Genomic DNA, 25634 nt, shown 5'->3' with positions numbered 1-25634 from the left:
GCTTGCGCGCGCACACACACACACACACACACACACACACACACACACACAGGGCGCAGCAGTACGGCACAGCACAGTATGCTACGGTACAATACAGTATGGTACAGTACGGTAAGGTACAGTATGGTACAGTACAGTATGGTACAGTACGGTATGGTACAGTATTGTACAGTACACAGTATTGTACAGTACACAGTACAGTAATGTATGGTACAGTACAGTATGCTACAGTACAGTAAAGTACGGTACAGTACAGTATAGTACAGTACAGCATGGGACAGTACAGTATAGTACTAGTATAGTTCTAGTTTGAGGGTTTTTTTTTCATTTTCATCCTCCAAGTGAATATGCTGATTCTGAGAGCATTTATCATTTTGTGAAGAATGGAAGCAATGGGGCATTTATTGCCGGTGACTGGAGGGGACACTTTGACTTGACCTGTTAATAGTCATTTTATTGATGTCGGAGACAGAATGACAGGTTCAGAGGCAAAGGTAGAACGCCTGATTGGAAAACTGTCTTTTTATTGATTGAAATCTTTATCTCACAGTATGCAGAATGGGTACATTTCAAACGAAAGCACAAGTCATGTGCTTTCTGTCTGATTGGCTTTCTGTCTGATTGGCTATGTATGCTTGATTGCTTTGCACATTTTTCAATCTATAAGTGGACTTTTACAGATAAATTTTTACACTCACTGGTGGAAAATATGTACATATCATTAGCAAACCTGCATGCCTGAATGTCTTCTGAGAGAACTGATGTTTTTATTAATGTTTTTAACTGTCTGGGTTTCCTCAGGCCCGGCTTCTCGCCTTTTAATGGGAACATGGTTGGAGGGGCAGAGTCACTTCCTGACGACTTCAATGAGTAGGTTGCATTTTTGTATTTTTGTGCATGTGGAATGTATGATTCACATTACATACCATGACCTTGCGGTCTTCTCTTACTTAGACTGTGTGTGTGTGTGTGTGTGTGTGTGTGTGTGTGTGTGTGTGTGTGTGTGTGTGTGTGTGTGTGTGTGTGTGTGTGTGTGTGTGTGTGTGTGTGTGTGTGTGTGTGTGTTCTAGTAGTGGTCCACCGATGGATATCGATGACATTCTGGAGACATTGGGATCAAGAGGTTAACGAACAAAAATACTACGGTATCTACAGTATAGAAAGTCGACAATTACAGGAAATAACCTCGAACTCTTTAGTAGAACTCGGGTTTCCTCTAAAACTAGAGGAAGGATCATTCAGCATCAGCCAAGGAACAAATGCATTAAAACCAACCAATTGTTTGGTGGGGGACTTTAATTCCTTCTGTCTTTCTGTCAGTTTATACTGAACTTTCATTCTTGGGAAAGTTATATTTTTAGATGGTTTTGATTGATTGATTGAAGAATTTATTAACAGTTTGCAGAATTACAGTACATTTCAAGCACAAACTCAATACAAAGGCTGTTAACTGTGAGTGGACGACCCAATTAAACATTACACTTGTTTCCAATAGGGTCCACCATGTTCAAATCATCAAAACATTTAGAGACGTACAAATAGACACTTCTATAGACAGAACAGGAATTCATCATAGTGGTACAAGGTAGAGTTCAAGATACCATGAAGTGAGATAATATTAGTAAGGTATTTTATCATTGTGCACATGTCCATGCAAGTGAAAAGCCCTGCTGTAGTAACGCAGTCTATGCTATTTTATACACTGTACTTTACATTGATTTGAATGTTATCACTATGATGTAAATTTAAAGGTTTCATTTTTTTCGTTTTTATTTTAGGTTTTATGACCTCAATTACACCCTAAAAACCTGAACTTTGAATTGGATTTTCTGTGTCTGAGGTTTTCTCTGTGTGTTCTGAAGCCTTTTGAGCTGCAATGAAAACAGGCAAAACAGTGACATCTGCTGGCAAACCCCATTGACATATATGGGATCATCAATCAGAGCACTTGTTTGAGCCAGAAAACCACAGAAAATCTACTGAATGTTAAAAGTTCAGGTTTTTTGGGTGCAATTGAGCTCAGAAAACCTAAACAAATTAAGACAATTTACAAAAACTTTTTTTTATGTCACAATCCCTTTAATATTTCATCAGGCATGGACAAATGGATGTGTGTTACTTAATGCATAAGCTATAATGAGGTGCTTGCATTTTTTATGGCAGAATTCTAAGAAAAATGAGCACAAACCTCTCCGATCTATTGATTTTGGAACCCTTCTTCATTACTGTATACTCACTTTGGATGCGAAAGCTGCAAAAGATACAAGTTAGTACGTTCTGATTATTCTGTATTTGAAAATTCTTTCACATTGCAATCTCAAAATGATTGCAAATGCTAACAGGAATAGTTAGAGAATAGTTACAGGAATAGTTAGAGAATGCCCCAGGGCATTTTTGGGGATTACATCATCATTTAATCATGAACACAGATTCACAGAGATCATTCAACAAAATAATCAATGAATATGGAAAATCACACCCGTGTGAAGTGAGGGGGTCCCCTTCATGTCATGTTGTGTGAAATGCATATTTTACAATATAGGCTACATCAACATACATGTCTATTCTAATATAGCCTACACACTACTACAACTTTCTCCGATATCCGGAGCGCCGCTACCGCTCTCGTCTTGCATAATTAAAGATGGAGTGCCACAATTTTATTTTTCCAGTTTTTCATGTGTCTATGAGGTGACAGTACTTCATTAGACACCCTGGAGTCGTTTTTATGTGCAATGGTGTATTAACTTTGTATTTAGGGTTTCTTCCTGGATATCACGATGCTACATTTATTACATTTATTTTATTATTTACATTTATTATGACGATTTCATTATGAAGTTTTAAGTTAAGAGTAGTGGTAAAATGTAGACTATATTTTTGGGGTAGTTAATCATTCAGTCTATCCACCATTGAGAGTATTTTCTCTCTTTAATTACAACAGCAGTATTTCTTTTAGAAGCTTAAGTCCTTGTATCAGTAAGTCTGGAATAGATTAGTAAAGATACTGAAATATACAGAAGGGGGCAGTAATGCAACTATTAAGGATGCCAACTGCCATAATACCCCACGAAGAAGAAGGATCTGTAAATCTGTGTTCCACCGAATGGGTCTAGAGAGAAAAAGCCAGGCTCTGCATTCAGCCAGGCTTTGATCCTGGTTCGATAAATCCACCCATTCTAAGCCTTGCTTGGCTTTAGTGGAATGGAATAAACCAGGCTGCACAGACCAGGATTTAACAAGCCTGGTTTTGGCTTAAATCCTGGATTAGTTAATCCAAGTTTTGTGAAACAGGCCCCTGCCCACTTATTTTACTTTGTTTGGGACATTTCTGAGTGTCATCATTTGGGTGCACTATTGTCATTGAGTCGGGGAGGAGGAGCCAACTTTGAATATTGTGTGTAGAAGTTGCAATCACAAACCGTATTTGTTTGTGTTTATGGAACTGGCATTTGTGTATTTTTATATTTCACTCCATGTGTTGAGGTGTATCAGTCTTAACTGTGAAATAATAATGTGATTTATTTTTTTGTATGTTTTTTTTTTGCGGCTTTCGCCTTTATTTTATATTTTTATAGAGAGACAGACAGTAGGCTGACAGGAAATGGGGGAGTGACATGCAGTAAAGGCCGTCGGGATCGGGAGTCGAGCCCGCGGCACACTGCCAGACTCTGACTACCGGCCAAGGTGCCTGGACCGCTGAGCCACGGCCCAGGCCGTGAAATTATTATTTTTGAGTGGTGCAACCACCCCTATAGACAGCTATGTTTGTCCCTGGGTCCATGGCTTTTTCCCTGGCCTGGGTCTGTCTGTCTGAGCACGAAATAGCGTTTGGTTGGTTTTCACAGCCAAGTGTCACTGTTGCGCATCCTAACACACGCACACATATTACACATATGTGATGATTTGGGGTGTTACAGTACAGTAGAGGGACCCCCTGGGGACCCCCACATGGTAACACTGTAATTTCTCAACCATTTCGGACGCGGGGCGGCTCGCCGGAACTGGGCCGGCCCCCTGGGAGCGTTCCTGGGTGCCTGGAACTTCCGGGGACCCCCACATGGAGTTGCACCACTCACTTCACACGGGTGTGATTTTAAAGTTTATTTAAAAAGCATTCTGCACTTACATTAGTTAGTGTAATGTTAGCTAGTTATGACAATTGAAATCATAAATGTTCTGTTCTATTTTCTGGAAGTAACTGTAATAATAATATACTTTGAGTACACAATAAAATCAGTAATACTAGTTAGTATAATTACAGAGTATCCTACCGTTATTATTTTATGGCACAATCAGAAGGATATTCTATTTAAATTTGATTCGAACCTCTTTGAGAAAGCTTTTAATGAAACTATTGTCACCTTTTGAGAGCATCACTGAATTGGAGAGGGATTGGTTTTAGTTTTTATTAAGTATATTGATATTGAAGAGAAGAGTTTACCCTTTCATTTAAATTGGCCCTTTCATATACTGCTATATGAGATTAATACAAAAAAAGCAATTTATGTATTTTTACCTGGTTTCCAACGACATTTGTCTTACTAATCTGTAAGTTAGTACAACTACTTCTACTTGAGTAGGATATTACTGTACAATTTCCACCCCTGGTCATAATGGCAGGATCAACTTACAATACAGACAACAGCAAAATGATAAGAAAGGAGTTGTTCAGTTACAGATTAAATAATAGTGTGTTAAGATAGCCTTTGTTCACTTACACTTTTGTTTTTTAGCACTTTCATTAGTTGGAACTTGTAACAAACTTCTAAACTCATTTACATCAAATTGAGTTATCTATAAAAGATCTATAGCACGATCTATATACCAATGACCAGCTTTGCAACATGTATAACAATTCAATTTGTTATGCATTGATTGCATGCTTGCTGCAGAGACAAATTTCCTATTGTGTGTAATATGTGCATGTATTTCTTTTTATATATAAATTTGCTTATCTTGTGTATACTTTGGAAGAACTATTCCTGGTCTGTATGTTAGTTACTCTTTCCTCGATATATTCGTTATATTCTTCAAATATGCTGACAAATGAAAATGTCTTTGTTCTTACAAAATATGTTTCCTGTAAATGTATGTATAAAAAATGAGTTATGTCCCTGAAGTAAAGTTGCTCACAGATATACCGTAGAAATATCATACAACGGAACATACAGTATACCGTTTTTGTCTGACTATGGTCTGACTGCCCGAACCGTCACTGTTTAATATGTTTACTTTTTTAATGGAAAGAGAGTCACGGTACTTCGTTCATATTATATGGTTCTAGGGTTCTTTGAACCCTGGAAATACATGTTTACAAGTACATTTTATATTTTGATCAAGCAAAATATATTTTCCACCATTTCAGAAGATGGTCAGCGAGGAACAATCCGCTAAATTCACTGGTCAGTGCTCCTATGGACACACTAAAACATCAGTATTTCAATGGTAGACATTTAATCCAATGGATTTTATCCCTGGATTTATAGTCAAAACCCCAAAAGTTATCCTTGAAGAATCCTATTACAACTTTAACCCCTCACGTCCCTATTCTGGGCTAAACATTCAGTGAAAATACGAGATCTACACACTAACAACCCATTGTGAGCTTGTAGATCTTCTATTTTTGGCGAAGAGATTTGGTGTAGAGGGAAATACTAGCAGACTTTTAAAGCCCTGGGGACCCTGGTCAAATAAGTATAGGGTGGTTAAAATGTATTGTGTAAAGGAATATGTCTCTGTTTTCTCTTCATTGATGTCAGGAACCATTCAAATCACATTGCTTTACACCCTTAATGAAGGCAGACAAAGAATCAAACATCTTGATTTGTGGACTTTTTTAACATATAAAAATAGTGAATCCATGGTAATGTGATTCTGAAGCATGTCCCATTGTATAAAGGCTGTTAAACCATAAAGGTCATATGGCATGTCTTCCAGAATCAATTGGCCACAGAGGAGACATTGTATAACTTGAATATTGTAATTTCTATCCATTCAACAATCATGGTAATTAAAAAAGCAAGAAAAAAACTTTACACTGTACATCACAAAGATTTTCCATTAGAACACAAATTCTAATTTCAACATAAGTCACTAAAAAATCTACTCACAATTCTATTCAACTCCTGCAAGGAGAAATCAAACTGAAAATTCAGAGGAAAGAGGAATTCAGAATCGGTTTACATGTCTGGCTCAGTTACCAACTATCATAACGGAACTAGAGTCTCAGCAGCATTAAGTCATATTTTATACTTTGTCGTACATGTGTTTGCCAAAAATCTGTTATTTTTGGTGAGCAACAATTGTGTGACAAAGTATAAATTGGGCTTTAGCTGTACCCTCATCAGATTAGAACAAGATGGCCGCCATGTAAACAGAGGGAGGAGGTAGGGTGAATGAAGGCGGGGTGGAGGGGAGATGGGATGGGAAGCCGATATGGAGTTTCACCTTCAAGTTTCATTCCCTCTTATGTAATATTCTATGAAAACACGGGTGCCACATGTACCACCCTGTACAAACAAGCTCAAGATTCAGTTGCCTCAAGGTGACTTTCTCTTCTCCCGAAAGTCAATCTCTCATGCCTGATTGGCACCCCATCCTCTTTGTAGAAAAGAGAAAGCCCCAGGTGTTTGCCAACACCAGAAAGAAGCCACTACATCACCACACACTTCTTAAATTCTAACCACATAAGTGAAAATAACAAAGGGTCTTAAGTCATGTCAAAGAACACAGCTAAGTAGAAAATTCTTGTTCCACATGACAGAGCCAGATGCTCTCTTTGTGGTAGACACAAGAAAGTAAAGGCAAACCAACTACCACACACCTGTACATGAACCTATGATAAATGCTGCCCTAAAAACAAAGCACCAAAAGACAAATGTGTTTCAACATATGGATTAAAATATAACACATACATTCAGCACAAAACTATGGACTCACCTACCCAAAATGCCATGGGAAATGAATGCTGTGACAATAATACATTTTGAAACTAGATTGAGTTCAGAAAAGACCAGATGGTTATAAGTGTTTTGTGTTTATTTTCATATAAATGTGACGGTGCGTGTGCTTCCCAAGCTGACACAAAGAATCAAGATTAAATTATGTTGTTTGAAAAGGCTTGATTTGAAGGCATAAATCATTAGGCATCGAGTATAACAAGGGGAGCACTCTAGATTTTAAATCTCTTTAACTTTTGAATCAAACTGAAACATTTGCAAACTCAGTGAGGGAAGGGAAAGGCTGTTCTTTCCTTAAAGTAAGCTTGCAAAAAAAGCATGATAGAATTAGAAACAAATTAAGGACTGAGGCAATGAAAACCCAAAAATAAAAAGAAACAACCACACACACACACACACACTCGCTCGCTCACACACAGACATGCAATCACAAGTGTACATGCTCCCATCCACATGCACACACAAGCGTGCACAGACTGCACACAAGAACACATTGTCATGCACTCAGACACGCACATGCTCCCATCCACATGCACACACAAGCGTGCACAGACTGCACACAAGAACACACTGTCATGCACTCAGACACGCACATGCTCCCATCCACATGCACATGTGTGCACTCACACAAGCACACCCGAACACACACACACACACACACACTGAACACACGTGACATCACATAGAATTCGAGTCAGCTAAATCCTGGTGAATTTTTCAAGTACATAAATGTCAGGTACCCAAAGTTCATGAAAACAAAACAAAACAAAAGGGAGAGATCAAAATGGAAAAGCATGCAGAAGTCCACTGCTCTACTGTAGCTTCACTCCTAACAGACTACAAAAGAGATAGAAGAGAGAGAGAGATAAAGAGAAAGAGAGAGAGATGCCCCTGTCCTGAGCAGTTACAGCCACCTGGTCAGCCAGGAGTGACCCAGTGGGTGCTTTCTTCAGTGGCAAGTAATCTTCTGAACCCTCCATCTTTGTCCTGCAGTCCAAGGGGGAGATGTGGGGGGAGGTGGGGTTGGTGCAGTCCAAGGGGGAGATGTGGGGGGGAGGTGGGGTTGGTGCAGTGGATTATCAGAGGGCTTTGGTTGCCCTAATCTGTGTTTTTAACAAATTACCATAATGACTCACTGACCATTTTGTTCTTGTCATACTTGATGACGCAAGAGCAAAATGGCCGCCGTGTGAATATGGTTAGAGGTGTCCTGCTACTGTGGGTGCGGGCTCAAGTATCTACTCTAAATGCTTGGATCAGAACGAGGGAGGAGGTATGTGCGTGGAGATGAGTGTGTGCCAGTTATGTGGACTGAGGATGGATGCATGGGTAAAGAGATGGGATGGGATGGGGGGTCAGAAGGCCAATGTTTGTCCCCAGGCTTATAGGGCCTGTGTCTTGAGCTCGATAGGCTCTCCCCTGTTGTCCTGCTGGCCCTCGGCCTCTGGCCGGCTGCCCTTCAGTATGGCCATCCTCTCGGCGAGGCCGCGCATACGAGGGAACAGCATGAAGTCGTACACGAGAGCACCCATGGCACCACCAATCATGGGTCCCACCCAGTACACCTATAGCATAGGTAAAAGACAAAAGGAGAGGACACGGGGGAATTGGAGCTGGTTAGTAATGGACGTGTTGGTAATTTCAATACTGTACACCAGTGGTTCCCAAACACTGGGTCGAGAGTCAGGACCCATTTGTAGGTCACAGACAATTTTCTATGGGTCCCTTTATTTTTTTCAAAGTAATTTCATGAATAAATAAAAATGTAAGAAATGCCACAAATTGAGCTTGTAGATCTGCTATTTTCAGTACTTCTTAAACGTGTGCTAATTTCTCTTTTGGGTCACAGGCTAAAAGGTTTGGGAACCACTGCTGTACACTGTACCGCTTGTACATCATCTAAACATCTTGTAGTAAATGAGTCCTTATGGAAATGTCGATGAACATGATTCACTTACCCAGTGGTTGACGAAATTTCTGACCATTACAGCAGGGGCAAAAGACCTGGCTGGGTTCATTCCTGCTCCAGTGTAGTACATCTAAATCAAAGAGAGGGGGAATCGTCAACTTAAACTGTGAAACAAATATTGCAACAATAACCCAGTCATAGTAAAAAAAAAAAAAAAAGAAATCCCTCCATTCATTATATTTTACGGCCCTGAGGAGCCTTTATATTATTCTACTGTCCACCGCCTTCTAGTTTGGCTCTTACCCAGTGGTGGAAAAAGTATCAATACTGCAATGTAGAAATACTTGGTTACAAGTGAAAGTCCAGAATAATAAATGTACTTGAGTACAACTACTAAAGTATTGGCAACAAAATGTAGTACCATTTTTTTACCAAAAGTAAAAGTACTCATTATGCAAAATGTCCCAAGTTTCCAAATGTCTAAAATGTATAACAATCTTCAGAAAATAGCAGATTGTGAGCTGGTAGATCGGCTATTTTCAAACGGCCGAAATGTATACTGTAGGGCTGAAGTGGTTAACGTATATTTTGTAATAATCAAAATCTACAAAATAACTAAAGTTGTAGTGAAGTAAAAGTAGGCTATATAATATTTGCCTCTGAGATGTAGTGGAGTAGAAGTAAAAGTACTGAAAAGCGGTAAAGTCCTCCAGTAAAGTACCACTGCTCTTACCCCTAGAAGGTGTCCCATGAGCACAGAGAATCCAATGGCCAGAGCAGCGGAGCCGAGGCGGCCGTTGCGCCTCTCATCAGTTACGGCGAATATACAGATAACCAGCTGCATGGTGAGGAAGACCTCCATGGTGCAGCCCATGCCCAGGCTGATGCCTGGCTGCAGCTGGAAGACAGGCAAAGAGGAAGAGGTGGGATTTAATAACATACAATCAACCAACATCATTCTGGATTAGCATTTACACAGGTACTGTCATAAACAAATTGTAGATATTGAATTGAAATTGTACATTTGTTTTGGTTTCAATGTTTACGTTGACCGATATGAGAGAAAACTAAAGTCAACTTTCTTGTGCAAAGATCAGATTACGTGATGGAATTTCAAATTGACATGTGTATTAATTACATATGTGTACAGACATTCACTTAGACTTCATAAATCATATTTACGCCAATGTAACATACAGTATGAAGTGTTGCTCCAGGAAGCCTACTTCCAGGTTCTCTTACCGTGTTGAGTGCCAGGTTGCCTCTCATGTTGTTGGGTGTGACACCATAGAGCACGGCAGCACCAGCAAGTGCTCCCAGGCACTGGGCAATGATGTAGAAGAAAGCACGGAACAGGGACATCTGAGAGCCGATCAGGTAGGCGAAGGTGACGGCCGGGTTGATGTGGCCTCCGCTGATATGGCCTATGGACTGGATGAGAGTGGCAGCTGCCAGCCCGAAGCAGAAGGCTACATGGAGGACATTATGAGGCCCAGTGGTCCAGCGCAGGGCTGCCCCCAGCCCAAAGAACACAAAGAACATGGTGCCATAGAATTCAGCGAACACCGCCCGCCAAAACGACATTGACCGGAACTCCCACATGTTGGCAAAACGTCGGATGACAAACCCGGAGTAATGGAGGGATGAAGAATGACCAAAAACGTTTTAAAAAGCAACTAAACCAACCAAAAGGAGTTGTTTATTCTCCTCAGCTCTGCAATGAGACGTTTGGTATGGCTGACAAAAAACTAAGTAAACAAACTACAAAAATGAGCTCCAGAACAGAAGCGGCTTCTCTAAAACTAAACGTGACAGCCTTTAAACTGCTCAACATCTAACTCTCCCTATCAGTCAGTCGGTTATCTGCTATATCACTGTCTAAATGCTGTTTAAGAGCTCCTGTGTGGAGCACTGTGCATATATGTGCCAGCCCTTCTGATGGTTAGTAGAGGAACATGAATAGACAAACGTTGAGCATGTCCTGCAGACATTCAGCCTCTATGCCAGAGCAGAGAGCGCCCACAGGCCTTTTTATAATGCCCTAGAGCCATAGCCGCTCTGCTAAGCCCCAGGGGAGGGGCCAGGGCGGACAATACTACAAATCAAAACAAAATTAGTTAACCCTTCTCTCACCCTGACCTTGCTCTTTACTCATGACAGGGATCACCCTGAACCTGACCAATCCCACATTACTACAAAGGAGGGCTGGGCAGGTTGCAATAGTCTGGGAGACACATAAATGACACACTTGGGCCTGTAATAGTAATCAATTCAAGATATCAAAGTAGTGTATTTAGTTGGAATTATTTTTCATATATTGTAAGCCAGATGGGACTTAGTTGTAGATGTCTAGACAAACAGGAAATAGGGGAAGGGGAATATGTGAGTGTTGAAATGTCAAGAATGATCAGAAGTGTGCCAAGGCCTCCAACATGGGTCTCCTGTAGCCTTTCGAGGTTTCAACTGGAAAGGAGGGATCAATGTCATCTGTTCCCTCCAACAGCCCTGCTTTAAGTGCTGACACAAGGAAAATACTGTATTTGACAATCCCATTCATAATACTATAGAGGCCCTATACAAAGGAAACTGAAACCCTGAAAATAAGAAAAGAAAACAGAGCTGTACTTCAAATCTCACAGTTCCTGTGAACTGGTATCAGTGACATTATGGCCATTTGTGATTACGTCATGAATCACTCAACAACATGGCAGCCAGGGCAGGTGCAGTTGAACTACCGTATGTTACTGGTACAGCATGTTTTTTGTTTTTGTTTTGTTTTTTGTAATGCATAATCAACAACTCACATCCACTCTCATAAAAATAAAAAATAAATAAAACAGATCGCCACAATTCAGGCGGTTTCTCCATTTATACACCTGTGTTCTGGATGGGTACATGTTAGTCTGTGCCAACAGAACTGATTAGGCAGTTTTACATTGTGTGTGTTGGCCGGGCCCGGAGGCTCAGGGCAGATAAAGCTGTGGAAAATCCATGCTTGGAGAGGAGAGGTACAGCAGGCCTGGCATTGAGCTTCTGCACTGGAGCATCGCGCTGACCAGGGCAGCCAGGGGGAGCCCGGTGAAAGGATTATGCTGCCCTCACCACTTTCCCCCTTTCAAACAAAAGGAACAAAACACTGGCAGCAACAGTTTCTGCTGTATTCTATGATCTGTTTGTCTTGCCGGCACAGTCGAATCTATAAGTTCTCCTCTCCATGGGCCAGAGTGGTCATATACTTCTTTGCCCCTTCCCTCGCAAAGCCCACTTTTGCAATGGAACGAGAGTAGAAAAGATAATAAATGTTTCTCTCTCTCTCTTACACACGCACGCGCGCACGGACAATGTCACACACACTACATTTAGAGAGACAGACAGAGCTACCAATGGACGTACTTTTAAAGATTCTGAGTGAGCCTGACGGTTTGACTCTGTGTGTAGATCTACATACATGATGATAGAAGGAATACATTTCTCACCAACAGTTGTGAGATAATAAACAACAGCTAGTGCATGTAATTGTAATTGCAGCTGAAAAGAGGCAAAGCAGAGCTGCAGGTCCAGAGAGTCTACTTATGGTGGCTGGTTGGCGTGCAGCTATTGTGATCAGTGTTATGTCCATCTCGTGTCTGCCCCCTATCACTGGTAAGCCACCTTTTGTGGGTGTAAGCCTGTTTTACAGAGTTGGGTGTTTGAAAGATGCTTGCACCGGGTTTTTTTTTCCTTGGTCCAGACTGCTGACACGCACACAATCTGGTCCCTAAACATCACAACAGAAATTGGCCTGCAATCACCACACAGTGGTGGAAACATGTATTGCAGTCAACAGAAAAGCCATTTTCACACATGCCTGAATACTAGTGGTTCTCAAAAAACGTTGTCGTGGAGCCCCGACTAGAGATGCTCCATTTTACGTGGATTGTTGCTTTGTGTAATATGGGGTATGAGAGCATTTTTATATTGTTTATAATATACTCTAGTAGTCTACTGGCTAGTATCTGTATCAACAGGAATGTGTTATACTACTCCTTTGTTATATTGAGTAAAATAAAAATAATAAAATAGGCTATATATATTATTTGATTGTGTATCATGTACAAAGATTGCTTTTTTTAGGTTGTTCCTACCACTCTACACTATGTTTTACTTTTGGATGATAGTGGTCATATTGGTAATGGTAAATAAGCTATAATTACAGTGCTCTAGATAGATTTAATCCTTAATCAGAGCATTCCAATGTTTCTAATGCTTAAAATGAATCACTCTTGTGTGAAGTGAGCAGTGCCTTTTATCATGGTGATGATCTATGATGATGATGACGCAGTAACCACAGTAACCGTGCTGCTACCGACTAATAGACAGACACCCATACACACAAAGTCACATGTTGGAGCGGTTAGCTCCGCTAAAAAAGTCAAAAGTTAAGTTATAACTCATTTCCCCATACTTTAACAGCTGCAATGTAGGGTTACAGACACACCCAATTCCATACGATAAGCAAACAACATGTTTGTAATGGTCCAAAAACATTAAATAGACACCAAGTTTGCATTTGTAGCTCATCTGGTTCAAAAGTTACAGCCAAAACCGTTTTTAGATGGTGGCAATAGTGGATTTGGCCACTATGGCAACCCCCGAAGGTGTTAATGTGGTGCTTTTAAGACTGATTAGCGTGAAAATAGCCTTAAGGCCCAAACCACACCAGTTGCAACTCCTTGTAACCAGGGCCGTGCTTAGTTATAGGCAAGCTAGGCGGCCGCTTGGGGCACCAAATTGTCAGGGGGCCTTTTTTTGTGTGTGTGTGTGTGTGTGTGTGTGGGGTAGTGTTGCACGGGACGGCTTTTTTGCAAGTTCAGTTGCTTTCGAGAGAGAGAGGAGAGGGGAGGAGGCACCTTTATTTTTCTGTTATAAGTAAAATGAGCAGTTGCTTGTTTTGCCGCTATTAATTATTAAGTATTGCAATGCGTCGCCTGCGACGCATTGTGAGCTTGTAGCTATAATGTAGCTCTGTGTGTGCGCACTATGCACAGTCACGCGCTCAATTAAGAAAGATTTAATGCAGATGCGCTCATTGCGCTGATGACGGCCAGGTTCAGACTCAGAGCCTGAGGGGCGAGAGCCGAGAGAGGAATTGTTTTAACATGCAGTTCAGGACGGAGAGGACACAGGGGCTAAGCTCCCTTTCATAAGCACAAGATGAACAACAGAACAAGCCGATGATTTCAGCAGGAGGATTAGGAGAGCAGGTACCGGAATGCCTCCGGTACCCTGTGGGCAACGGGCCGGCCCACGCATCACTAGTGTGGGGGGCAGGGGGCTGTTTAGTGTTCAGATTCTTTTGGGGCCCCTAAAACATCCAACATACTTTAGGAGGGCATCAAAGGGTCTGTCAAGGGCCCCCATTAGGTACACACACACACAACCCGTATCTAAACGGTAACAGGTACCCTCGCCCATAATCCATCTCGCCCTCGTTTTTTTCTGCCGACCTCACGCCGACCGCTCTGTGCGGCGGTTCTTGTAGCATATTTATTTTGTTTTACTGAGAATAAGGTTAGAAATAAGTTTAGGGTTAGGCATAGTTTTACCAGGGTTAAGTTTAGGAATAGGGTTAGGTTTCTGGTTTTGGCACCGTTTTACTGAGTTTAAGATTAGGAATAAGGTTAGGTTAAACCGTTTAAGCATAATTTACTTAGGTTACTTTAGGAATACCAGGCTGAGCACTTCCGCCGGCTGTACGCCCGGCACGAGTTGGTAAACGGGCAACTTCATTGGTATTCATATAGTGATATAGTGAGGTGACTATTCTAATTAAGCTAATTATGCTAATTATGAAAATTGCTCAACATGCAACTTAGTATCTGGCAGTTTCTAAATGTTGGGGACCCCTACTCTAACATTAGGGTACTAAATATTTCCGGGTTCAAAATGGGGCTCTATGGGTTGGCAAGACAACATGCAACTTAGTATCTGGCAGTTTCTAAATGTTGGGGACCCCTACTCTAACATTAGGGTACTAAATATTTCCGGGTTCAAAATGGGGCTCTATGGGTTGGCAAGACAAGTAGACTAAATCACAAGCCACGCCGCCACGGCCATTCAATATATATATATTTGGAGTGAAACGGAGTGTCAGGCTACTTCAATGAGTACATGAGGACCCCAATGGAAAGAAGCCATAGGCTTTCTTGGGTTAAATGGGTTATTGGTTAAAGAATCCTTTTAGCAGACCTTGTATTGAACTCTACTTCCCTGTGCTTTTTCTGCACTCAATCAATCAATCAATCAATCAATCAATCAATCAATCAATCAATCAATCAATCAATCAATCAATCAAACCAGGGACTCATGGTCATACTACTGTTACTACATACTCCAGTACAGAAGGTGGCGCTGGCAGTATGCACCTAAATGGTTGCAGTCCGCCTTAAAAAAAGAAGAATCCACGCTAAGGATTCTGGAAGTTGCAGGCAGAGAGTCATAGATATTTCACAACAGACAACAATCCTGGAATAACCTCCCTCACAGTAAGTAAGTTATTCGTTAATACGGTAATGTAGCCTAATAATGCTGAGGAATTCAAGACATTTTGATATAATCTCCTATGAATAGCGATAGCGAAAAAATAATAATGGAACCGTTATTGTGGTCATCGGTTGTTGTGCGTTCCCGACGGGGCTAGCGTAGCCCCGTATGTGCCCTCAGTCCCTCCCTACGCTCATTCTGTAGCTCCGAGCTACAGAAAGAGCGTAGGGACTGAGGGCACATACGGGGCTGGGCCAACGTAGTGACATGAGTCATGACAACAGTGTTTCCAAATGTCAAATGCTGCAACATAGAAGCGTGCACTGCACACAGATCGTGTAATGTCGTCTGCCAACATTGGTTATTTTGTTCGATAATCTGGGTAACGTTATCGGTCTAAAAAATAAATAAATTATACAATAATTTCCTGTACGTATGTCATATTGCCCTTGATGATGACTGACTGATATGAAGATTAAACAAAAACTTTGCCAAGTAACTCAATGGCCTGCATGATGACCTCATTTTGCTAAGACAACTCCAGAACACACATTTCAGACTTTAGTAAGAAGGCAAATTTGCCTCATCATTGGCTTTATTGCTCCTTGGCTTGCAGAATGAGAGTGCAGGAGGAGAAAGCAGTCCCCTCGAGAATAATATAAAATGTAATTTAAAGAGAAATGTATGCTGTAGTTATGCTATGACTTTTGTTTTTAATTATTCTGCTGAAAACCTATTGTTTTAGTTTCCTTAATATTAAATAAATAGGCTATTGTCAGCACTGCAGGCACAGCTAAACATGTGAAATGATGTATTTGCCAAGTACAATAATAGAAGTTGTCTTTGTACAGACCAGCCACTTAGCACATTGTGTGGGTTAACATGATCTATATATTATATAGACTTGATCAATTTACAGGAAGGTCTAGATTAGGCAGCATGACATGATAGTATACAGTATGTTTCCACTGTAGAAAACAGGTGATGGCACGCAGTGAACTTGACCAGTAGGCTATAGCCTATGATGAGGCTTTATACTCGATTGAATTTGAATGAACGTGGTTATTGGCATTATGTATGTATGATAGACAGAACTCATTGATCTAATGTGCCATTGTGTTCCAAGACTTGTGCAGCTGTAGCTGTAAACATAGAACGTTTTGGAAATAAGGTTCTGTATTACTACCTTTTTTCTTTTTTTTTGAGTGGTGCAAACCACTCCAACAACCAGCTTTGTCTGTATGTTTGTGTACCTGTACCTATACGTGTCCGTGCACAGGTGAGCATGGTTACCATGGTCACTGACATTACGTCAGACCACAGCTGATCAGGCTATATAAGACCTTGCACCACTCAGTTCACACGGGTGTGATTTTTTTTTGTTCACAGATATGCCAGGGGAAGCTACAGAGACTGTCCCTACTGTGGAGCAGGAACTTCAGCAGCATCATGATGATTCAGGTTGGTCAGCTTTTCTCTCAAAACTTACAGGCTGTAGGAAGTGTCTAAATAATCTTTGTGTTCATTTAAAGGTGCACATTTTGGTAAGGTTAGATGAGTTTGAAAATAGACCACAGATTACATTCATATCAAAGTTGATATGAGCCTAGAGATGGTTCTTTGCATCCCAGCTGAAACCTTGTCTCTTCCTCAGCCTCTCATCTTGAGGTCTTCTCCTCCACTCCCTGCCCCACTACCACTAGACACCCTATTCCTACCAGAAACAATGACACTAAATCTGAGACTGAGCTGTTGTATGCACCTGTAACTGCCTCACCTAACGCTGTACCAGTGGCCAACCAGCACCAGTCTCCATCATCAAACTCCTGTACCTCATATCCCAAGTGTTTCCCCCCCCTTCTACTTACCACTCCTCCCTCCACACCTCCAGCCATCCCAATTTTTTGCTCACCTCCTGGCCATGGACACCAGGCCAACCATCAACCAAAGGTAATAAGAGTCGGAGAGACCAATGGCTCACAGGTTGCCACTAACTTATTGCAATCTACTAAACCCTCCTGTGTGCCAGGCATGGCCAACACGCCCTTCCTTGCTGAATCTAACACCACTACGCCAGCTACTGTGCCTTCAAATCCCGCCCTTTCTGATACCGCCAGTGTTGCTCCACGCATTCACAAACCACCCACCATTCCTATGCTGTCCTCTCTGTGCTCTGCAATGTATATTGCCCAGTCCACAGTGAACATTACTGCCTCTCACACAGCCGAAGAAGCTGCCCTTTCTCCACCAGACTCGGTTGTTGTTCCACCTGAGGCTGTTCATATGGAGGATTCCACCTCTCAGCCTGTCCAACCTGTCTCCTCTCCTGTGCATCTGGTCCAAGTTGTACCACCTGGAAGTGCTCCCAGAGTTACACCAGTGAGAGCCTCTCCCATAGCCTTTAAAGTCACATGTCAACCTGCTGCTCCAGCACCAATGTCATTTTCTGCTGCTTTAGCCATCCAGCCCAATAAAAGAGCCACTAGAAGTCAAGCACCAGTGGAGCAGGTGGATGCGGGCAATCCTTTTGGGTCCTCCATTGATGATGCACTGCAACACTTTGACACCAGGGTTCACCACACTGTTAAAGAGGATGATGAGCTGGCTGAAAAACAAGAAGGTGTTTTGGCTACCACTACTGCAATTTCCTCTGTGGCGTTCGCTACTGAAATTGTGTCCAGCACCATTGAGGCAGTTTCCACAACTCAATATCTTTTTCCAGAAGCCTCTCCACCTGATGCAGTAACGTCCTCAGACTCTGCCCCTGCAAGTTTGGAAGTTGTCTCTCCCCAGTCTACTCCAGGGGTTTCTCCTCTTTCATCTCCTGAAGATATTGATGATCTGGCTAAGCTGATTCCATCACAAGAGCAAGAAGCACCAGTGGAGCTGGTGGATGGGACTGAAAAGCAAGAGAGTGTGGATGTTTTGGCTACCACTACTGCAGTCTTCCCTCTAGCCTTAGCTACTGCAATTGTGTCCAGTACCATTGAGGCAGTTTCCACAACCCGATCTCATTCTCCGGAAGCCTCTCAAACTGATGGCTCAGTCTCTGCCCCTGATAGTTTGGAAGTTGCCGGCTCTTCCCATTCTGGTCCTCTTTCATCCCCTGAAGTGATTGACAATCTGCCTCGGCTGATTCCACCACAGGAGTGCGTTGACTCATTTATGGACCTTCAAGCTCCTGTGGTGGAGGCCCCATCATCACCAAGCCCTGCTACACCTTTCTTCCTCACTGAGCCCCCTCCAGAACAAGATTCCACAATGGAACCAGTCATCCAGACAAATAAGGGTATCTTTTTTTTATTTAATCGGTGCAGTGCCTGTGTTGCATGGCATTAGCCTACGGGGAACTAACCTGTAACCACCACATGGAAAGCCTTGGAAAGTCTTCTACTTAAATGTAGGCATGTAATGACACTTAACAGGATGGTGTGATGCTAACAGCGGATGACCAGTCAACTGGAAAGTTAAATGACAATTGTTTCTACAGTATTCATCCCAAAGATTTATAGCCCAAATTCCCTTGTGGGAAAGTATATTAATATGCATGTGTTTAATTTAATTTGTGTGAATTGTTTGACAGTGGTCTTGTACAGCATTTTTTTTTTTTTTTTTTAAGCTCAGACATTTTCTTGTGAAGTGTTTTGCCTTGTCAGTTTTTCAGATCAATGCAGGATTTATAATTCATATAGACAAAACAGGAAAGGGCACACACCAGTGTTGGTGAGGTGCTGGCCTAAGGCAGTAAATAAGTAAAAATGAGAAAAAGGCTGCACACACGTAGCCACGATGCTGTATATTACAAAATGATTCATAAATAAGGCTATATAAATTATTCCAAAATATAATTCATATAGCCTTTACTATTAATTTATCAGTAACAATCTTAAAACTTTGGTTTACATGGAGCTATATCCTGAATGCTGGCAGTGGTTACAGTGAGAACAAGACTATCCTAAATGAGACGTAGCTTGCGGAGTTAGTTCAGTCAGACATACTCGAGGGGGTTCATGCCATGCTCAAAGGCGCATACTATACTCAAGGGGTTAACATGCTGCATTACTATGTGGGTGTACAAGTGTGTGCAAGTCCCTCACGTCATTCGCCGATGCGGCAGTCAGCTGACCAATTGGGCGGGCTACTTAAGCTCACCAGTCTGCAAGACTCTGCATATGGTCCCCGGTTGTATGTGATGTTTTTTCCCGCCACCACCCCAGCACCACCGGTGGGCTCTGCTATTTATGTTCCCCATGGGGGGTTATTGTATATCTATCTCCCTGCTCTTAATGTTTTATGTTGTTGCTTAATCTTGCCGAGCAGGGAAAAATTCAGCAGAGCCGAACGCCAAGTCAAATATCATATGCACACTCATTACTCATTCTGTAATAAATATTGGTAAATCTATTCGTGAGTTGTCTGACTGAACTTCTTATTCAGTGCAGTGCATTTTGTGTGCAGTTTATTTCTATAACCAGTGAATGGATCGGTCTTTCAAAGTGATGCTTGAATAAGCAGATTGTCATGTACATTTTTCAGTAGCTCTACAAATGTCTTTGGCACACTGTACTGTATATCTCATTAATTGAATGCATGATGATTTGTAGGGTCCGATACTAATTCGGAGAGCGATGAGTCGGTACCAGAGTTGGAGGAGCCAGATGAAGGCCAGGAACCCACGCAGCAGGCAAAGGTATGTCCACTAAAGAACTCAGCCACTTCATCACTATGACAACACTGTTAAAATGACAGTTTTTATAAATAGATGGACAAAATACTTTAAATCATGTCACTAGACTCACTACTCACTTGTCCTCCTCAGCTTGCTGCAGCAGCAGAGATTGATGAGGAGCCAGTGAGCAAAGCAAAACAAAGCAGAAGTGAGAAGAAAGCAAGAAAGGTCAGCTACTAGACTTTGAGTTTCTGTGTTTTCCCTCAATCGGTGTCTGAGGGAAATTCAAGTGATTTTGTGTTCTCATATCTGTCTTTAGGCTATGTCTAAGCTGGGCCTCCGCCAGGTGACGGGAGTGACAAGGGTCACCATTCGCAAATCCAAGAACATTCTGTTTGTCATACCCAAACCAGATGTCTACAAGAGCCCAGCGTCGGACACATACATTGTATTTGGAGAAGCCAAGGTAAGAAGCATTTTCACTTCTGACTAGTAGTTAATGAATGCCATATGGTAATTACTTGCGCAAGCAGTAAATTACATATACATATGTATACATATACATACATCATACAATCACACCTTAGAAAGTATGTCTTTGTCTATTTCAAACAAAGTGTATTTTGACAGCAGGAATTGCCTGTCATAATACCCCCAGTATTAGGATGTACACTCCCCACTGACAGGTAGTATTTCAAACAAAGTGTTTTTTGACGGGGGGGGGGGGGGGGAATTGCCTGTCATAATTAGACCCCCCCCAGTATTGGGATGTATTAGGATGTTGATATTCATTCATCAGCCACATAGAGGCATTTCCTTTAATCCACCCGACACTGATCGACATATACGTCACCATCGAAAGCCGTCTCTTACCATACTTAACAATACTACTTTTTTACCTCCAAAAACTAGGTACGTAGCAAATGGCTAAACCTAATAATTCAATATTTCAAACGTTCTTTCACCGAGAAGCTGAGATTTGACAGTTTGTAGCGGCAGTAGTTGCGTTCTCTGCTTGCTCACTAGTAGGCCATTTATGGCCTACTTGTGTGCAACAAGCAAGTAGGCACTCGACAGAGTGCAGTTCTAGTTCAATTATAAAATGTTTTTCACTAGTAAGAAACCACACCACTGTTCAAGATTAGGAGTATTTATTTGCACAAGTGAGATGTGGGTGTAATGATGAGGAGCCCGGGGAGGGCGAGACTTAGGATGGGGACGTAGTCTCGGGAGCGTGACGACCGACCTGCTCGCCCGGGAGCGGTCGGTCGCCTCTGCTCGGACGCTGCTCCTAGGAGAAGGAGAGAGAGAGTTAGCAGGGCAATGCTGAGGATGGAGGGGGTTAGTTGGGGAGGAGGGGGGGAAATTTGACGGCGCAAGGCGGTATCAAACAGGTAAGTAATGATATGAGGTGTGTATTTATACTGTGGGTAATGTTACGTGATTGGCTGTGCGGCCGTGGAGACGCAGGTGAACTTGACGAGGAGATATGGGATGGGAGTGATTAGGTTGAGCAGTGGGTGGTATCTACTCCTGAATCTACGTTGAACACAACTACATTTATGGTGGTCCTAATTTTATGGTTGAATAATATGTTTTGTCCCAGATTGAGGATCTTTCTCAACAAGCCCAGCTAGCAGCTGCAGAGAAGTTCAAGATGCAAGGAGATGCTGTCTCAAATATCCAGGAAAACACACATACACAGATTGTACAAGAGGAGAGTGAAGAAGAAGAGGTAACCCCTTTTTTCTTCTTTATCAATGTGGATCAGTTATCTTCATTCACTTTCAGTGATTGTAAATAGGTTTTCAATGTATTGGGTCCCGGGATCCAGGGGTGGTCTTTTAGATGGGCCCCCCCCCCCCCCCCCCCTCGATGTAGATCCCAGTCTCTACAAGCTCAAGCTGAATCTTTAGGTCACACAATCTCATTGGTTAACCATGTTCCAATATCCTTACCTTAAACACATTATTTGGCTCCAAGCTAAGCTAAATTTTGAGTTGAGTAATTGAATCAAATGTAATGCCTAAACACCATTTTAACATTACGCTCACATCTAACACCTACGTTGCGCTGTGGGTATGCGATGCAAGAGTGCAGTCTAGCCAACACCAACTCGGGACTCCTGAATCTCTGCCCGGCCTCCACACTCTCCTATCTAACATCGGGGTCTATCGTTGTGGTGCACTTCTTGCCTTTCCTGGCTTTGCTGTGTATGATACTTATGCTTCCGAAGCCAAAGAAATGCAGTACATAAAATTATTGCTATTCTTACTTTGTAGGTTGATGAAGCTGGCGTGGAGGTAAAGGACATTGAACTGGTGATGTCGCAAGCTAATGTGTCCAGGGCAAAGGCTGTTCGTGCTCTCAAAAATAACAATAACGACATTGTAAATGCCATAATGGTAAGAATATGGATTTCTGTTGAGTTACACGTGGCACTTATACTATTAACATTTTTAATGTTGTAACGGTTATATCAATGGTAAAGGTACTAACATCTCTAATGGTATGTTTTTTTTGTTTTATTACAGGAGTTAACCATGTAGATCATGCAGTATTTAAAATGTCTCACCTTCGTTTGCCTGGAGAAGATTGACATCAATTTAACAATTTCCTGCACTGGAATTAATTGAATTCAATTGACTGAAATGGAATGTTAGTTCCTAATTTGTGTATGGTTCCTTTTGCTGCTATTATATTTATTTTCTGTACACATTTTGCTTGGCTAATTCATGTGATAATCTTATTTAATGTCTCACTAGCAGTTGAATAAAAACAGATCCAACACAAATTATATCAGGAAATACTTACCGTATTTCATGTTTACGTTGTTTTGCATAGTCTACTCTGTATGAATGGACATCATTTTTTAGTTTAGTATAATTTAGTCCCAATACAATACCTATCTCAATACAGGAGTCATGATGCATATCCATTATCCAGATGTGTTTGCTGTTATGATACATGACCAAAATGCCACAAGATGAATCCCAAAATATCTTCAAAATTTGACTGCAACTTTGCAAGGACCGTTTTAGAATTGGTGAGCTTGTACAGTAGATGATCTATTTTCAATGGCCAAAATAGGATTAAAGTGGTTAAGACTCATTTTGGTGGGGTCGAGGACTCCTGCAGGGTCCCCAGACCCCACTTTGAGAACCACTACTACAGTTTACAATTTAGGCATTTACCAGATGCTCTTAATCCAAATGATCCACTGCTGTACTGTACATCCCAGTAGTCTGTGTGCAAATGTGATTCAAGCAGGATTCTTAATACCAAAGAACAAAACAGAACATGTGGGGTTCAGGTTTGGTTGTAGTCTGAGGCAGGAGTGGACTGGCCACAGGGGCCTACCAGCCAGCCCATGCCCATGGTCTGGGCCAACCGGCCAAATGTTAAATTAGTTGTCTGTTGGTTGTGTATAATTTATGTTGTACTGTAAATGTGGTGGGCCTCGACCCGAAAGTAAGAGTATCTGCGCGCTTTTTGTGGTGGGCCAGTCTGGGCCTGGGCTGGGCCAAATCCGCGAAAATGTCCGGGCCGAATTTTTGTCTCAGTCCAGCCCTGGTCTGATCAGCCGTTTTGTTTAGTAGTTAGGCTACTTTGTGGTGTTCGTGACTGAATGTGCTCCTCATACCCACTAGAGGGGGTGAGAGGGGTTCACCAGTGTCTGGCTTAGTTCCTTCTCATTCTCCAGCTCCACAACCAAGGTGGAAGAAGATTGTCATTGAATACTTTAACAGTTTGTTAAAAAAAAAAACTTTTTGAGGCACTTATTCTTCGGACAAGTACATTTCCCATTCACTTGTCCGGACACAAAAGTCACTTGTCCGGAGCAAGAGCACATGCACACAAATACATTTTAAATCAACTAACTTTAAGTTAGTTTGGTGAATAAATGTTTGAATTAGGGCTGTCAAATGATTACACATTTTAATCGGATTAATCACAGCTTCAAAATGAATTAATCATGATTAATCACCATTCGAACTATGTCCATATGCCATGTTCTTCTGTATATTGTTGTGGGAAAGATAAATGTCAGAAGGCATTTAACATAAGTATGTATGTATATTTTTATTCTTTATAACAATTCCAGTGTGGTAGGATGGTGTCTCTGTGTCTCGAGTCTCACCCTGTAACCAATGCCATGCAGATAGGGCTAGATAGTGCAGAGTATGCATGGGGCGGGGCATCCAAGCATGGATCATCTAATTAATTTCACAAATTAATTATCTCGGTTAACTCAGTTAATTTGACAACCCTAGTTTGAATATTATTAGTTAATAGCCCTAGAATGTCTGATCCATTTCATCAAATATTCCAAATACACAGCCATAGATCGGTCCTATCCACGCACGGTTAGCAGACTTTCATGTTGTTTTTTTACATTTTTCTTTACAACATAGTAATTTCAAAGCAATTATTCACATATACTTTTTCCCCCACACCCACATGACAGCACAAACACTAAACAAAATCTTCAAAGAAACATCAGGAAATGTCAATAAATACATTACATACAGTTAAACAAACAAATGCACAATGTCCCCATCACAGTTCCTTACCCCCAACCTACAGCTGACTACTCCAATTAACCACTATACATCCAAAGCCTCTTCAATATCACCTCGCTTAATGAAGTCCAAGAACCTCTCCCATATCTTAGAATACAGCAGGATTCTTCCTAATTACATACGTTAGTTTCTCATGTGCCAAGATGCATGGTCGTTAAATTCCTCAGCCAAAAGCCGATCGTAGGGGCATTGACATTTTTCCAACATAGCGCAAGCCTGTAACAGGCAAAGGTCAATCATTATTATTCATCCATGTCCAATGTATCATGTGCCAAGATGACCGCAAGTTATTTTTTCTGTCGTGCAACATGGTGCGACGGTAGGGGGTTAGGACACATGCCAGCGTGGAGAAGGAACTGTCACATACAACTTGTGCAACACAGGAAATGCTTTGTATGTCTTCATGTGTTTAGACACAGTGGCCAGGTCTGTTTCGGTTGGACAACATATCTTGGCCAACATTGGCTTTGCAACAATGAGTTCGCTTTTCAGAGTTGCATAGTCTTTTCCAGTTCCAGCAAGTGCATGCAAAGGCTGCAACAAGGTGGAGTCTAGAAATCTCTCAGAATAGGGTGCAAGGCTTGATATGGCTGTCATTCGTTCTAAATTCTTCTTTGAGATTGAGAATCTGTTTTCCATTTCTTAAATGGCCCCGTCGAGGATGCTGGGGTGGGGTTATCAGTATCTGTATGACCCACAGTTGACAACACAACACTTTCACCAGGGCGTTTGCTCAATATGCTCCTTCTTTTAGGTTGATGTGACACATCCTGATCCTCCGCAGATAACTGAGAAAGATCAGTCCAGCAATCCTCTTTGCGGATGTCTTTCAAGGACTCCAGTGATTCAGTCACTACAACCAAACCAGCAGAACACATGAGACTACAGCATGAGACTGTAGAATAACATTTGCTGGAATTAAGACACTAAGCACCCGCACTAGAAATGTGGCAATCTCAAAGAAATGTAGCCTCTTCATTTGAATTAAA

At 41.7% G+C, this 25634-nt stretch overlaps 2 protein-coding genes and 2 long non-coding RNA genes across 7 annotated transcripts in view; 3 read left to right on the top strand and 1 right to left on the bottom strand.

Moving 5' to 3' along the window:
* The window catches only part of LOC306938903, a 3981-nt gene extending 2660 nt beyond the window's left edge, over positions 1-1321 (top strand). For both annotated transcript variants that reach the window (XR_013791794.1, XR_013791795.1), the window contains exons 4-5: positions 802-870; positions 1071-1321. This is a non-coding gene — a long non-coding RNA (uncharacterized lncRNA). The remainder of the gene's footprint in view (positions 1-801; positions 871-1070) is intronic.
* Positions 1322-3609: 2288 nt separating this feature from the next.
* On the top strand, positions 3610-4964 carry LOC306942102. The gene is made up of 2 exons (XR_013792238.1): positions 3610-4239; positions 4438-4964. It is a non-coding gene; the product is annotated as an uncharacterized lncRNA (long non-coding RNA).
* Positions 4965-8344: 3380 nt separating this feature from the next.
* On the bottom strand, positions 8345-10473 carry LOC306940208 (lens fiber major intrinsic protein-like; the record flags this gene model as incomplete). Its single annotated transcript, XM_079525230.1, has 4 exons — positions 8345-8527; positions 8921-9001; positions 9605-9769; positions 10114-10473. The coding sequence occupies 4 exons, from the start codon at positions 10471-10473 to the stop codon at positions 8345-8347; spliced, it is 789 nt and encodes a 262-aa protein (XP_079381356.1).
* A 4811-nt stretch (positions 10474-15284) lies between these two features.
* On the top strand, positions 15285-22878 carry LOC306936648 (nascent polypeptide-associated complex subunit alpha-like). 3 transcript variants are annotated; one of them, XM_079520233.1, is made up of 8 exons: positions 15285-15395; positions 16783-16854; positions 19998-20083; positions 20213-20290; positions 20382-20528; positions 21669-21797; positions 22345-22467; positions 22597-22878. In XM_079520233.1, the coding sequence occupies exons 2-8, from the start codon at positions 16785-16787 to the stop codon at positions 22609-22611; spliced, it is 648 nt and encodes a 215-aa protein (XP_079376359.1). In that variant the 5' UTR covers positions 15285-15395; positions 16783-16784; the 3' UTR covers positions 22612-22878. The 3 variants fall into 3 exon arrangements, with proteins under 3 accessions (XP_079376359.1, XP_079376360.1, XP_079376361.1); XM_079520234.1 differs by having other exon boundaries at positions 15306-15399; XM_079520235.1 differs by lacking the exon at positions 15285-15395 and adding an exon at positions 15726-15775.
* Positions 22879-25634: the final 2756 nt, after the last annotated feature.

The sequence above is a fragment of the Electrona antarctica genome (assembly GCF_951216825.1).
Source record: "Electrona antarctica genome assembly, chromosome: 2".
Taxonomy (NCBI): Eukaryota; Metazoa; Chordata; class Actinopteri; order Myctophiformes; family Myctophidae; genus Electrona; species Electrona antarctica.
Note: the sequence above shows the minus strand (reverse complement) of the source record. Positions and strands in the feature narration are given on the sequence as shown.

Bases quoted from the DNA above. Each gene is read 5' to 3' on its own strand.
- LOC306936648 (XM_079520233.1), top strand. From the start codon at position 16,785: ATGCCAGGGGAAGCTACAGAGACTGTCCCTACTGTGGAGCAGGAACTT. The intron at 16,855-19,997 runs GTTGGTCAGCTT...GATGATTTGTAG, and splicing joins GCAGCATCATGATGATTCAG to GGTCCGATACTAATTCGGAG. The intron at 21,798-22,344 runs GTAACCCCTTTT...CTTACTTTGTAG, and splicing joins AGGAGAGTGAAGAAGAAGAG to GTTGATGAAGCTGGCGTGGA.